The 16,580-nt window shown below is 45.1% G+C and overlaps 1 protein-coding gene across 1 annotated transcript in view; it reads right to left on the minus strand.

The window, feature by feature from the left end:
• The window catches only part of TLN2 (talin 2), a 79,182-nt gene that overhangs the window by 44,648 nt on the left and 17,954 nt on the right, over positions 1–16,580 (minus strand). Inside the window, exons 2-9 of the mRNA XM_078862073.1 lie at positions 5,059–5,226; positions 4,042–4,139; positions 3,134–3,263; positions 2,475–2,627; positions 1,420–1,562; positions 670–797; positions 285–348; positions 15–119 (exon numbers count right to left, since the gene is read on the minus strand). Of these exons, the coding sequence (XP_078718199.1) occupies positions 15–119; positions 285–348; positions 670–797; positions 1,420–1,562; positions 2,475–2,627; positions 3,134–3,263; positions 4,042–4,139; positions 5,059–5,194 (957 nt within the window). The 5' untranslated portion in view covers positions 5,195–5,226. The remainder of the gene's footprint in view (positions 1–14; positions 120–284; positions 349–669; positions 798–1,419; positions 1,563–2,474; positions 2,628–3,133; positions 3,264–4,041; positions 4,140–5,058; positions 5,227–16,580) is intronic.

Consider the following 16,580-nt stretch of genomic DNA (forward strand, 5'->3'; position numbering starts at 1 on the left):
ATGCCACCACTGACCTTGACGAGGAAGAAGGACACGCCGTAGGTCTTGAGCGATCGTGCCTGCCGTACGTAGCGCACCTTGGCCTCAATCTCCGTCATCGATTCGCATTTCTTGTGCTCCTGAGCCACGTTCCCGAGAACAAAAACACATGCACGGAAAAATACTTTGAAGATTAAAAAAACGGCACAAAACACGCTGGCTCAAAAGTGGTTTAACTATAAATGCGGCACGTGCAAGTTTTTCAATCGCGATAGAAAATTCTGAAAGGAGAGTTCAACGGGCACCTGAAAGAGCCTCTTTTCCGCTCCTCGCTGCTTCACGTACTCTTTTGGCAGGAATTCCTTCAAGCTGTAAAAGGAGACGGAATTTTACGAAGATGCTTTATTGCAGCCATACCGCTATTAAATATGTATGGCGCATTTATAGGGTATGTCAGGACATAAAGATTACTGCAAATTTATTAGCTTGTTCACCCTTTGATGTTCAGACTTTTTTTTTGTTGCTACAAAACATAATAAAGTGAGATTCATTTTTAAACAACTCATATACGGTCGCTAATTAAAATCTTCTGCTGCTGCAGAAACCAGCGGGAGAGTCAGACACATCGCGACGTTTTAACTCTTGGTTAAGTGTGCGCGTGAATTCGCAAAGCAGTCGAGCGGAACTCACTCAAGGAATCCCGGTTTGTGTTTGAGCTCGTTGTGCGGCCCAAACTGAATCTGAGCCTGGTACCCGGCAAACTCGCACGCCATCTCAAACGACACGGGGTGCGAACCGTTGAGGATGTCATCCCGAGCCTGCAGAGAGAAGGGAAAACACGGCATAGAATCTCAGAGATTTCAGGAATCAATTTAGACCTCCCTTGCTCGTACAACTTAACACGGCATAGGGGCTGAAACGAACGTAGATTGTGGTCTCGTTGGTGCTGCTGGTCGTTGTGAAAACAGTTGGTGGTAAAATTTGCGCGAATAGCGATTGCTGTGCTGCTAGTAATTAGTGGTGGAACATAGCCACTGATAGATACATTGAATGTAAGAATCACTGTTACACAATTCATATCTAGGATATATTTGGTTCAGTGGTGGTGGTAGTAGCAATGGTGGTTGGTAATAGTGGTGGTGGTAGTGGTGCAGGTGTGGCACTAATGGTAGTGGTAATGATGGTGAAAGTGGTATAGTGACAATGCTGATTGTACAGGTACTGATGTTGGTGTGAAGGCCGTCGTGCGAATGATAACAGGAATGATAACTAACGGTGATAGCAATTATGGTGGTAATATTATTTGTGCCGGTAGTGTTCTGAGACCCCGATTGGCCATAGCACTATTGCACAGAGCAGCAGTGCCGAGTACTCCAACACCAGCGGAGAGAACGGAGCGCCGCACACTGGGGCACTCGGCTCCTCTGCCGGCGCCTGCACCTGCACGTAGAGAAGGTTGAGCTGCACGGGGTCACGCGAGTCCACGTTCTGGTCCGAGTAGAAGAACTTGCGTCGCAGCAGCAGAGTCTCGACGTCCTCCACGCCCTGTTCGCGCAGCGTGCGCCCGTGGTCCAGCCAGTTCACTGCACGCAGGAAGGAGGCGGGGGGAGGGCAAAGGTCAAGTGTCTCCAGCGTCATGGGGAGCAGGGGTCACAACGAGCAGAAAAATAATGTCTAATGAGAAACAACGGCGCTAGCGATGGGCTATTCCCCAAGCGTGGGCTTGAATGAAGGGCTGGATTACTCCAATGGACCGGATCCCATTAGCAATATATAGGCAGATCTCAATTATTCGCACAGATGCCAGCGGTCCCCTTGTGAATAAGAGGAATATGACCCAATTTAGCGAATATTTGGAAGGCTGATTGTGTAATGTTGCAAAACCGACTTCCACGCACGCAGGCATAGGCACACATCAATCAAGGCTGTAACTGGTGAATGCCCAAGCCAACAATGACCGTCACAATACATAACCGGCAAATACGGATTGGGGGTGGGGTAGTGGGTGCGCACAACTTCCAGGATTTGTACGTAAAATGTTATACGATTATAATTTCATGGGATATCCTTTGCCAGTACCCAAATATACTAATAGGGTTTTTCCCCTTTTTTCTGGCAACAAAACTGACACCTTTTGCAAGGAATCATGCTTACATTAACCACAATACCTGCAGTCAAATGGTGTGGACCAATCAGTTTCAAAGACAATGCATAAATTATCAGAGTATTTTTTTTGTTTGCATTTGACTGCAGGTATTGTGGTTAATGTAAGCATGATTCCTTGCAAAAGGTGTCAGTTTTGTTGCCAGAAAAAAGGGGAAAACCCCTATTAGTACGATTATAATTCTTAACAAATAAACAATTATAGAACACTTGAGTGAGAAAACATACTAGTTTAAGTTGTGATTAGTTGTTGTGAGAACGGGCGAGGAGGGGTTGCCTGTGTGTTTAGGCAATAAAATCGCGAGCGAGACGCGTCAATGGCGCAGCCTCACTGTCGTCGTCGGTGTGGAGCTTCTGCTTGAGCTTCTCCATCTTCTTCTCGTCGCGCAGGAGTGAGCGGTCCTTCTTCAGCGTCCCCGTGCCATCCATCGCCTTCTCCTCCGCCACCTCTCGCACCAGCGAATACTCCTCGTAGTTGGTGATGCCTTCCGGGTGCGGTGGAAAACAACCGCGCGCGCACACACACGGAACAAACGGGGCGTTAAAAAGCAAATCCACAGGAGGTAATGTGGTTCTTGAAGCAAGAAATTGAACCATTCAGCCGGTCTGATTGTATATAATGACCCCTATATTAAAAGGTGGATGAAGTGTTGGCCCGTGGTGGTTATAGTGCAATGCGCTATGAACCTGGCAATCGGATTTTAATCCCTCGCCACAGCTGACATCAGTGGCGAGTGATATCTGAATCGGAAATGGACCACCCCTTGACCAACCTGCACGGATCAGCTTAGCGAAGGATATCCAAACAATCCGTGACCAACACGATGCGGGGGAAAGCTTTCATCCACCAGTGGCTTGAAAAAGGGCCACCATTTAACAACTATTGTCATTTATCTTACATCAAAAGTTGTCGCTGTGTTAACTAAGTGACCAGTGGATGGCGGCATGCACGCAGAGAAATTGTGAGATTAACTGCTCCGTGAAAACGCACCGATCCTGGCGCAGACAGCGAGCAGCATATCCCCCACGGTCTTGGAGTCGTCCACCATTGCCGTCTTGATGGTGCCATCCAGCATGCGCACCTTGAGGGGTCGCTGCTTCTTGCGGTACTCGAGTAGATCCTGCGGAAGCGGAGGAGACGTGGCGGTGGAGGAGATGGGGAGGTGGAGCAGACGGGGCGGCATTATGCCGGCACACATGGCCTACTCTTTTTGAATGATCTTTATGGCATCTTGACTGTCTACTGCAAAGCCAAGGGTGCGTATTTTTTGGGGAGTACACCCGCAGTATTAACCTGCGCTATTGTCTTCCAATGAATATTTATCACCGTGGCAGTTTTTTTCTCCCATCTTTGTTTAATAGACCAGACGATGAACACATTCGTTTCAATCGTCAAACCTTTAAGTGGTGTGTTGGATGCCGAGAAAACTCGTGTCTGAATGTTTTAAGGTCACACAGCCCGACACGTGTGACCAATAATAATTCCCTTATAAGGCCGATTTTGTCTCAGAACTGCCACAAATTACAGCATGCGTAAGTGCCGACTCTCAGGTGACACATACGAAGGGACCGCTTGAAAAACACAGCATTATGGAGAAGTACCCATCATGCTATGCAAACCTCACTAAATATATATAAATAATGTACTATTGTCAATACAATTATTCAAAGATGCAGGAGTGGGGTCACTGGAGCATAAGTAAGAAAATGAGTGGATAAATCAGCGAGGGAATGATTTAGCACGCGAGTGAACGTGTGTCTGTGTGTACAAGTTAGACCTGTGTGTTCGCAGATCCCTCGGCAATTTGTTCATGCATTTGACAGATGCTCAGATTTGCATAAAGTATAAGAGTGGGGCCCAAGTGGTTGTATGTGCCACGGATTCTGGCTCGTGCTTACGCCATCTCTCAGCATGTAGTAGTCGAGACTCCGGCCGGATTCCAGCCAAATCCCCTTCTTCGAGTCCTCGTCCGACAAGAAGAGGCCGTAGTCAGTAGCTGTGAACACACGCAGCCAGCACGACGACCTTCCTCAACACGAAGCCAAACACACACAGCTGGATGGGTGATTGACTGAGTCGGTAATGTAGCAAGTGGGTCGGTGGATGAGTGGGTGAGTCAGTGATTTAGTGGATGGGTGGGTGTGTGGGTTGGTGGGTGAATGGGTGCGTGTGTTTGAGTGGGTGGGTTTGGATGTGTAGTGTGCAAAGGGGTTGGGTGGGTGAGTGGATTGGCGATCAAGCGGGTGAGTGAGTAATTAAGCCAGTGAACGAGAATACAAGTGAGTGCATGAATATGTAATTGAGTTGGTGAGCGAGAGGCTAGATGGCTGGGTGAATGAGTGAGTGAGTGATTCAACAAGGGAGTGACGGAGTGAGTAACCGTGAGATCGAATGCAGGAGTGGGGTGGCTGGAGCATAAGTGAGAAAATTGGTGGATAGATCAGCGAGGGAATTATTTAGCAAGCAAGTAAGTGAACATGTGTGTGTACAAGTGCATGAGTGAGTAGAGTGGGCAGGTAGGTGGATGCTTGGGCGATTCAGCCGCTAAGTGAATAAGTGGGCGAACGAGTGGGTGAGTGAGTGATTAAGCCAGTGAGCAATCTGACAAGCGAGAGCCTACGCAGCAAGTTATAATGCGAAAGTGTGAACAAATCGGGGAAAATGAGATGAAGACATTGAGAGTGCCAATGAGCAAACAGGTAAGTAGAGGATGAGTGAGTTGGTGAGTAGGTAAAAGAGTAAGGGGTTCAGCTAGCCAGTGAACCATTACACAAGCAACCAAACAATTCAGCAATTGAATGAGGCCTTAAGTGAGCAAGCGATGGTTGAATGAGTCAGTCAGCGAATGAGCAAGCGAGTGGAGCTAGCGGGTTGAGCGAGCAGGTGAGTGGGAAGATCAAGCTGTGGAGACTCACGCTGGCCATCCTGTGCCTCCGGGACGCGCTCGCGAATTATGCGGCACGCGTCGTACACGACCGTGGACGGCTCAAACTGCATCGTCTTCACCACGTTGCAGTGGCGCACACAGATCTTGAGCGAGAGTGCCACCATGATGGCTGCGTGTGCTCGCTACAACGCTCAATCTAAGCTCGCACAAACACACATGCAGACACACACACAAACACCCCCCCACGTTTAGCCGTGGAAAATGTTGGGGCAATTTCTGTTCGCGATCTTCTATTTCGGCCGATATAAACTAAACAATTTTTATTTTACTAGGTAAGGCCCACTGTGCTATGTAGCTATTTTTCAGAAGCGGCCTGGCCAAAAATGATAGCTCAACTAAGTGGCTTATCACATGACAATTGATACCAGCCAAATACTCTAAACCAAATACTCTCGACTATGTTGCATGAAGAGGTGGAACCATGTGCAGCCATATTTATCTCACCAAACGTTGACGCACTGCACTAGGTACTTATTTAAGGCTGAGACGAGTTAGGGGAGCGTGCAGCACCAGTTTAATTATGACCCACCACAAACTCAGGTTGCCGGTTTGGTAGACAGTGCTTACCACCGTGCTATATCTCCCCACATACAGCAACAATAACCGTCGCTTGGCGCCAAGTGGCAGTGATGTCACCAAGGCGCTCGTGCCAAGCTAGGTGCACCTCGAGGTCACAGCCCACTTAAACCCAGGCAACATAATTTCTTTAATAAAAAACACATTTAGTGTACAGTGAGTGAATTTAGGCAGATTTCCTTATTTGAGGTGGAACAATTTCTCCAAATTCTATGTGGAAACGTGATGAAAACACCACCACCACCACCTGTGATGATCATGTAAAAATAGCGCTTCCTAATGAGTCTCAGCACCTTCTGAGGCATGAGCAGTGCAATAAGAATAACGCTTAATATAATACTACTACAGCCTTGGCTGAGAAAAAAATTGGATGGTCAAAACGCAATCATCTATTGGAAGTATAAATCTTTCACTTAAATTACATTAGAGTAAATAAATCTATCAACAAGGAGATACTAGATAACGAAGGAACAATAAAAAGTGGATTTTTTTTTTCAGAGTGGAAGGGAAGGAATTGACGTTCTGGCCAATAGGCATTCTTTCATCAGAGAGGGCAAATACAGCAAAGCAGGTTCAACACTAGGCATGTGGCGATACATATAAGCGATTAAATTCCATTGTTACTTTTAGGATGCACGCATCACATGTGCGAGAATCTATGAATTACCATTCTTGAAAACTAAGAGAAAATTATATGCTAATATTCGGTATCAGAATATTTATTTGTTTAAAGTGGAATAATCCAATGAGCTTCCAGTAGGAGCGGGTCAGAAAGCTACAACAATAAACAATAGCAAAACACATAAGAGAAGTGTAGCAAAGGTAAACAAATCATTAAAAAATACAAATAAAACTAACTATTTTTATCTTATCAGACAAAGCGACCTAACCACAAATGATAGCTCAACAAAGTGGCTTATCATATGGAAATCTATAGCAGCAAAATTATCTAAATAATCTAAATGCATGTTTATAAATGTGGAGGGAAAAGCCGGAGGACCTGGAGAAAAAATCCACACGACCACGGGGAAAGCATGCAAACTCCAAATATACAGCAGGCGTCAAGGGTCCGGATAAAACCCCCTGACCTCCTGCATACCAGATGAGGAAGAAAACATGGAACCAACATGGCGTCCCTTAAAGAAATAAAGTATATAAGTCACGAATTGTCACATGTCTATTTAATTATTGTATTAAAACACTACTTACATACAGAGACAGTGTGTATTGTGAAACAGCAAGCTGTCACTCAATACTAAGAAGCTTATCTGGGTTGGTCACACATGGTGAAGAGGAAATGTGGGTTTTTCAGTTGGAGTCAAGGCGTAGAGTGGTCAAGCGTGAAAACAGTTACGGGCCCAGGAAATGTCTCCCCCCACATTTCAGCGTATGTGCATGCCAGGTCACCACACGCTCTTAGCGCACCCTCGGAGAAAGAAATAATCACGAAAATATTTTGTGATTATGACTTTATCGATATAAACGCCATGTTTGTGTGTTTTACGTTCAAATATGTAGTCAATTCGCAAAAAAATAGAATAGAGCCCACAGAAACAAAATCGGCATTCATCGGTTTTGACCGGTTGCCAAATCCTGTACGGAACATTTCTAATTTCTGCACTTATCCTTCCAAAAAAACACCCAACAGTTAAAATCACTGTAACATCAGTTGTCAAGACAACCCCGACACAACAAGGTTCAAACACGTTATCAGGCCTCGGCAGCTTCACGAAGGGCTCTAGGCCTTACGGGGGTCAACCGTGGAGCTTCCAGGTCAGCCGAGGTCTCCCATTTACCCACGGTGATTACGTTCAGGGATGGACGTTTGGGCGGCACGACGACGCGAGAAGATATGGAGGAGGTGGCTGCCTTATTTGGAAATCTTAGGCATATGCAAGAGGTCGGTGTCTAGATGGGAAGCTGAATTCACGTGTTAGCCAATGTTCCTGTTCCTCTGATATGTGAAGATGTTCCCCCGATGCCCTCGTCATCGACAACGGTGGCAAACCGACCAGTAGTGTTCATCATCATCGTTTTCATGTAGTTCAGATTGTGTTTCTTGAGCCTTTTTACAGAGCTATACAAACTAAGTGCATGTTTATTTACAGAAATAACTGAGTTTTGAATACACAGCCCGCCAGCTTCCGCTTCAGTGTTATTCAAGGAAACCCTCCTTAAAAACACTTACAGTAAATACGACAATAATGTTACTTGGGAAAGCCTCGCCGAGTCTCAAGACTCGTACACGGGAAGGTCTCGCATTGTAATTTTTAGCCAATTAAATTCACGAGTATATTGGCATGTGGGAGGATAGCAGGATACCCAGGAGAAAGTCCAAAGCGTGCGAGAGGGTAACGCTCAAAAACCCGCACACAGTCCAAGCCCAGGGAAACCTGCTTTTCCCATGCAGTCTCCCATATAAGTGCTCGCGAACCTGGCTGCCTCCTGCTTAGCTTCTGCGATCCGATAATATTGGCCGACTTGGCGTGATTTGGTCATAGACATGATAACTATATCAAATAGAGATCTAACGATGTGCCAAGATGGCAATGTTTATGATTCCCCGTGTGAAGGTGTTTTTATTTTAGTGTTTGTTCAGATCGATTCACTTCATTGCTGCACTTTGTTTGCTTTGCCATTTAGGGTGACCTCGGGAACGCTTGCAAATGAGACTAATTATGGTCTCTTGAGTTCTCACCTGGTTAAACGAAATAAACCTCCGATTAGCACGGCTGACTAAGTAAGGTGCGAAAGGAGTTCAACGTACATACATACACCTGTCACAAATCTATACTTTTTTTGCAATTGTGGTAAATGCTGCACCTATAGTGGCCGCAAAGTTTACTTGGACCAATCACCTACATCACAACACACAAGATGCCAACAATGACCATCTGCACAATTCAATACCTTTATTGTGGCATTAAAGAATAATGTTCTATTTAAATATTTACGAATCATCATTGCATGCTGATTTTTTTTATTTAATTGAATCGCGACCCTGAATCGTGACAATTCATCGCACTGCCAATGTGAAGAAGGTGGGCATGAGTGGGGGGGTTAATGCAGCACTGTAGTTACGAGATTGACAAAACGGGCAGTGGCACCACGTGTACACGGGAGGCAGATACACGTTGGTCTTGCCTCACATGCCACTTCACACCACTTCCTCAAATTCCGCTAGGCTGCCCAGTCCAGTCTCCGTCCACAATTGTGCCATTTATGGCACACACACACTGTTTTTATGTTTTGTTTAACCACTCCGGTTGCCACCCGCACCCTTCCCCTGCTTCCCAGGCCAGTCCTCCCAATGCAACATGCAAGTGCTCGTGGGATCGATCTCCCCGCCGCACACTTACAGTGAGCGGCTTGTGGAAAAAGCAAAGGGTCTCGCGGCGATGATGGTCATGTGCATCGAAAACATTGCGATGAGCGCCGGGCAATTCCCAAACAACAGGACGGGAGGTTCACAGGTTCTCACGTGACCGACGATTCAATGCCTGGCCGCACAAATCCTGAACTCCTCCACCGATGCCACAGGGCGTGAAGTGTGCCACTTCACCTCCACCCCACTTTTTTATTTATTGGCACCAGAGCCGATTCGCTCCCTGCCAGGTTTCTGGCCGATTTCATATCGTGCAGGTTTATTGAAGCGCAGCAGGCAACAGTTCCTCGCCATTTCGGGAAATATTATGTGCAGACGAGCAAACTTCGCTATATTTGCCCAGCTTACCCCAGGCCGATTACAAGGCCCAGGCTCACGCGCGTCACGCTGAACAGACGTGCTACTGTAATGGGCGGCTGTACGCGCACTGAGGGGCCGAACGGAAAAAACCACAAGCGCCCCGTTATTTACGCATGATATTACGGAGAACGCCTGCTGCTAAAACTTGCCGCGATTGTTTATCTAGCGTCAGCGCGTGTGCGCCGAGCCGCATGGAGCGAGGCCAGGAAGCCCGGGTTTTATACCAAATAAAGCAATGGGCGCTCAGTGGGGGCCGGCTTCGTCCCAGCCGCTCGACTCAAATTCCAAACATTTGCGCTCGCTTCTTTTTTTGGGAGGCGTTTTTTTTCTGTTCGTTCCTGTCCCTCGACGCCCATTTAACATTGTAATCGTGGGACCTCCTTTTCCAGTACCAAAGTATGATAATAGGTTTTTCCCCCCTTTTTTTGGCAACAAAACAGGTGTTAAGATGTTAAAACACCAAACTGAAACCTTTCACAAGGAATCATGTCTGCATTAACCACAATGCTTGTGGTCAGAATGCAAACAAAAAACACTGATAATACATGCATTGTCCTTGAAACTGATTGGTCCACACCAGAGACAGCTTTCTTTTGAGCCTCGTCTCAAACGATGTTAGACCAGAGGACGCCAAAAGGCGTACAGCCCAAAGACAATGCACTATCAGAGTAATGAGAGCTCGGGGTGAGCATCTACATTATGGGACCTCCTTTTCCAGAACCAAAGTATGATAATAGATTTTTTCCCCTTTTTTTGTAACAAAACAGGTGTTAAGATGTTAAAACACCAAACTGAAACCTTCCACAAGGAATCATGTCTGCATTAACCACAATGCTTGTGGTCAGAATGCAAACAAAAAACACTGATAATATATGCATTGTCCTTGAAACTGATTGGTCCACACCAGAGTCAGCTTTCTTTTGAGCCTCGTCTCAAACGATGTTAGACCAGAGGACGCCAAAAGGCGTACAGCCCAAAGACAATGCACTATCAGAGTAATGAGAGCTCGGGGTGAGCATCTACATTATGGGACCTCCTTTTCCAGAACCAAAGTATGATAATAGGTTTTTTCCCCTTTTTTGTAACAAAACAGGTGTTAAGATGTTAAAACACCAAACTGAAACCTTCCACAAGGAATCATGTCTGCATTAACCACAATGCTTGTGGTCAGAATGCAAACAAAACACACTGATAATATATGCATTGTCCTTGAAACTGATTGGTCCACACCAGAGTCAGCTTTCTTTTGAGCCTCGTCTCAAACGATGTTAGACCAGAGGACGCCAAAAGGCGTACAGCCCAAAGACAATGCACTATCAGAGTAATGAGAGCTCGGGGTGAGCATCTACATTATGGGACCTCCTTTTCCAGAACCGAAGTATGATAATAGGTTTTTTCCCCTTTTTTGTAACAAAACAGGTGTTAAGATGTTAAAACACCAAACTGAAACCTTCCACAAGGAATCATGTCTGCATTAACCACAATGCTTGTGGTCAGAATGCAAACAAAAAACACTGATAATATATGCATTGTCCTTGAAACTGATTGGTCCACACCAGAGTCAGCTTTCTTTTGAGCCTCGTCTCAAACGATGTTAGACCAGAGGACGCCAAAAGGCGTACAGCCCAAAGACAATGCACTATCAGAGTAATGAGAGCTCGGGGTGAGCATCTACATTATGGGACCTCCTTTTCCAGAACCAAAGTATGATAATAGGTTTTTTCCCCTTTTTTGTAACAAAACAGGTGTTAAGATGTTAAAACACCAAACTGAAACCTTTCACAAGGAATCATGTCTGCATTAACCACAATGCTTGTGGTCAGAATGCAAACAAAACACACTGATAATATATGCATTGTCCTTGAAACTGATTGGTCCACACCAGAGTCAGCTTTCTTTTGAGCCTCGTCTCAAACGATGTTAGACCAGAGGACGCCAAAAGGCGTACAGCCCAAAGACAATGCACTATCAGAGTAATGAGAGCTCGGGGTGAGCATCTACATTATGGGACCTCCTTTTCCAGAACCGAAGTATGATAATAGGTTTTTTCCCCTTTTTTGTAACAAAACAGGTGTTAAGATGTTAAAACACCAAACTGAAACCTTCCACAAGGAATCATGTCTGCATTAACCACAATGCTTGTGGTCAGAATGCAAACAAAAAACACTGATAATATATGCATTGTCCTTGAAACTGATTGGTCCACACCAGAGTCAGCTTTCTTTTGAGCCTCGTCTCAAACGATGTTAGACCAGAGGACGCCAAAAGGCGTACAGCCCAAAGACAATGCACTATCAGAGTAATGAGAGCTCGGGGTGAGCATCTACATTATGGGACCTCCTTTTCCAGAACCAAAGTATGATAATAGGTTTTTTCCCCTTTTTTGTAACAAAACAGGTGTTAAGATGTTAAAACACCAAACTGAAACCTTCCACAAGGAATCATGTCTGCATTAACCACAATGCTTGTGGTCAGAATGCAAACAAAACACACTGATAATATATGCATTGTCCTTGAAACTGATTGGTCCACACCAGAGTCAGCTTTCTTTTGAGCCTCGTCTCAAACGGTGCTAGACCAGAGGACGCCATTTTTAATGCGGACGACCCGCGGCCACGGTTTCAGACCACGGTGCGTCGCATACGAAATGGAAACGTTTTGCAATGAACGCGCTCCGATAGGAAGAGCAAAGACAAACGCACAAAACTACACACCAAAAAAGGAATTTCGGTTTTTTGAATCGGTTAAAAACATTTCAAAACAAAAGGCTTTTGGACACTGTTTTAGGAAACTGTGTTGACTTTCTGTTCGCATCGTATAGTATTGTGATTCAGATGCTCACCACGGAGACACCGAGAAAGCATTTGACGGGCCAATTCATGTTGCTGTGCCTTACGGCCCAAGAGGTGTTAACATCAGACCACACCACCGGTGTAAACCCTCAGCACATCACAAGCATAAACTATCACCACTGTAAACTATGAGAGCCCATGTCCATTGTAAACTATCACAGCACACCATGAGTGTAATTTATCATAGCGATACTTCCACTGTAACCTGTAATAATATACCACCGGTGTCAACTATAAGAGCACACCACTGCCGTGAAGCCGGAAGGAAAAGATTATGAGTTTCAGAACTTTGAACGTCACCTCCCCCGTATGTGTGCGTTTTCTCCGGTTCCTCTGGTTTCCTCCCACAAGCCAATCACTCATTTACGAAAAGGAAAAAACATGCCAATGCGGGACCATCCTGAAAAAGCTATTCTGCGAGGTTGGCTTTAATACGATTATAAAACTTGTAAGACTCGATCACCATGCATCAACGTCTTGGTCTGACGTTTGCCAGCTGCTTAATTACTGACGACGACCTTCCTCGAGCGCTTGACCATCACGACACGCTTAAAGTGGGCTCGACTTCAGCCAAACTTGCTACGAGGAATTAATCTGCACGGATGATAAATTAGTTACGTAATGCAAAAATAAAAGTCAATTACGCGGCAAAACCTTCCCACAGCGCGTATCACAGCCTCGGGCGCACATATTTGTGCGGGTTACCATGATCTCGGAGCATCCTCGGACTCTTCTGCGTCGCTCCACGAAAAAGGAATCAAATCCGGACGGCACAATCAACGCATGGAAAGAAACGGTGTACATTCCATGATTTCTCATTCTCATACCTGAACTACAGCATATGGATTGTATGCAGAACTCGTGGGTTGTATTATGGTTACCTACCAACTTTATACATGCCTTATCAGACGACCGCAAACATTTTTAAGTAGCGGGGTAGAATTTTTTCTTGCATGGGAGACCAGTGGGTGGCAAAATTCACAAAGTGAGAGAAAAAAAATTAAGGGATTGCTATTCAGACAATTTCCGCGGTTGTGCTGTATACCTCTTTGATGTGTTTACGGGTTGTACGGTGTGTTGTTTGCAACAATATTCCACGTATCACTCCACATGCTGGGACCTAGTTCACAATTTTTACTCTCAAGCACAGGGAGCTTCCTCGGGAAACAACTTCCGAGCATGTGGAGAGAAACGAAGGACGTCGTGCTGAACGACGCGCGGCACGACTCCGGAGAGCGAACGGACTGCGTTGGCAGTGCGGCACCAGCAAACAGACTTCGCCGAGCGGGCGATGATTTGTCATGAGAGGGCGAGTGATGGTGGTTTGCATTGACCGCACTCACTTTTGTATTTATTCTAAAGATACCCCAAAGTGGCTTTCCGCACACGGGCCGTGAGAATGACTATACAGCGCAAGCCATGCACTGTAGCACAAGAACAAGTGTCACAAGATTTCGTGAGCTTTATTACTTACATCCTTTTACTCACAAATAGCCTCAGGTTCCCAGCACGTGCTGGAGAGGGCACAGAGCTGCCATTGGTCCGTACCAGGAATCCTGTATGCCTTTGGCCATCGCTGCCCTGCCTCGAGGCTTGTGCTTTAAGCACTGACTTCGAGAAATAATGCTTAATTTGCCTGACTTCTGAGAATCCAAGGAATGAACCAGGGAGAGCCCAGCCCAGAAAGGCAGCATCATTGGTCTTCATATTCAGCACTCCCCCCCCGACTCCCGCCCCACACCCCTTTACCTCCCTCTAGTGAATAGGGGACAGTCTTCCATCCAGGTACTGTACCAACCAGACTCAACTCTGCTTGGCTTCCGAGCTCCGTGTGCAATCGTGAAATTCTACTCATGATGCACTGGTGTATACTCTGCCACAGCAGAATCCGCTCCAGTCACTCGTAAACTGTAATTGATTTCATACATAATTGGGCAATTTTAAAGCAATGCGTGAATAATTCCCATCATGTATTCACGAACTCATTTGTTTATGAACTGACAGCCTAAGTGGAGGGCGACTCCATAAAACCCACTCGGTGGCAAGGAGGAATTGTTACGCCGCGGATGCCTAAACGAGAACCTGTGAATCAAGATGAGACGGCGGCGGAGCGGACGGGTACAAAAACACGCAGTAAATATCGATTCAAAGCTTTCGTGACTGCAGGGATTCATCTTCTTGGTTCTTTCGGTAAAGTCACGTAGAAAGGAAATAATAAAATAATAAAAATAAAACATAATAAAATAATTCTCACGACGTTTCGGCCACAACGCAAGCAGCCATCCTCAGGTGAAGAACAGGTCTGTCGGAAAGACAGCTGCTTGCGTTGTGACCGAAACGTCGTGATAATTATTTTACTGGTTTATTTTTATTATTTTATTATTTCCCTTCTACGTGACTTTACCGAAAAGAACCAAGAAGGCGCAGTAAATAATAATGCTTGCTCATGACTCGCGTAAGCAAGCAAGTGTTGTTGCACATCTTTTGCACCTCCGATTAGCACGGGCGGCTACGTACGGTGCGAAAGAAGTTCTACATATATACATAAAGCCAGAGCAAGCAGCACGCCCCGTTAAATTTCGATTTAAAGCTTTCGTGACTGCAGGGATTCATCTTCTTGGTTCTTTCGGTAAAGTCACGTAGAATGGAAATAATAAAATATAATACAAAAAACTAATTCTCGGAGATTTATTTTATTATGTTTTATTTTTAGAGAATAATTTTATTATGTTTTATTTTTAGAGAATTATTTTATTATGTTTCTTTTTAGAGAACAATTTTATGTTATATTTTAATTTGTATTATTTTATTATTTCCATTCTACGTGACTTTACCGAAAGAACCAAGAAGAAGCACGCCCCGTTGTCTCCCAGGATAGCGCGATTGTCCTTTTATTCAGTAAAAATAACTATTATTGTGATGTATTTAATTCAGAATCAGATTCTTTATTTATCCTGGAGAAATTTTGAAGCTCTTTTTCACAGATGTCCAGTAGGGGCAGGTCAGAAAGTTACAAAGACAAACAACACAAAAAACAATAGGAGTGCAAAGTATGGGAAAGGTAAACAAACCACGAACATTACTTTCTCTAAACTATCACTGACCACTTGGTGAAGTATGGTCAAACAAGCCCCATGGCCGGACACAATGGTGTGGTGAATGAAGGCCGTTATCTATCAGTGAATTTATAACAGTCTGCAATTCGTTTCATACGTCTGAATCTCTCTCTCATTCTATTGGGAGGGGAAGCGGTGATGCAGTGATGAACGCAATCGGCGCTGAAGCCAGTTACCCGAGCTAAATTCCAAGCCAGGGCTGACATCAGTGGCGAGTGAAATCCGAACCAGTCCTGAAAACACCCATTCACCAACCTGCACTCACCAGGGTGGTGAATTATGGTTAAACAAACCCCGTGGCCAACACACCAAGGAGTGGCCTTAATCCAGCAGTCGAGTGACAAGGGGGCAAAACATTTTAATTATATTTGACAAAAGTTTGATTCACAAAGGGAATAATCCAGATTTAGATTTTTTAAATTTAGCCATACTCTAGTTAACAGGCCAAGACGCTTCAACAATACCCTGTTGTATATCAGCTGACAGTCTTTTTACATGCATCAAATGACGAGGTCTGTAACATCAGTGTCACAGCCTGGGCTGACAACATTCTACACAAAGTTACAGGACACAAGCAGGTTTCAGTGCTACCTCCCACTGCAGCGTAGTAAATGTTGAACGCAGTTCTGAGATACTCGCTTCTGCTGGACGTCAATTCACAACAAGGCCTGCACTACTCTGATGTCACACTTGGGATAACATTTTTGGAGATTATAACATTTTGCCAAAGTGGCGAGATGTTAACTCTCTTGCTGAGTATGCAGGAGGTCGTGGGTTCGATCAAGACCCTAATGCCTGTATATTTGGAGTTTGCATCATCTTCCCATGATCACGTATATTTTTCTCACGGGTCCTCCAGTTTTTCCCTCCACAATTAGAAACGTGCGTTTAGGGTATTTGGCTGCTATAAATGTCTACATAAGCCACTTGCTTGAGCTATCATTGTGACCAGGTCGCTTCTAAAAAGATCTGTACAGCTCAGTCGGCCTGACCTGGTAAAATAAAAATAGTTTATAGTTCAAAAAAAGTTTCATAGACAAGGAATCTATATCAAATTGATGAGTCGACGCATCGTTACATACACGCCCACTCTCCAGGAACTCAGACCGCACGACCCCTGGTTGAAGCAACACAGGAGTGGCGAAGTCCCCTGCCACTGGCGATAGGCCTTATCTAGAGGGTAAGTGGTTAAATGTGACAG

This window comes from Lampetra fluviatilis, chromosome 13 (genome assembly GCF_964198595.1).
Source record: "Lampetra fluviatilis chromosome 13, kcLamFluv1.1, whole genome shotgun sequence".
NCBI lineage: Eukaryota > Metazoa > Chordata > Hyperoartia > Petromyzontiformes > Petromyzontidae > Lampetra > Lampetra fluviatilis.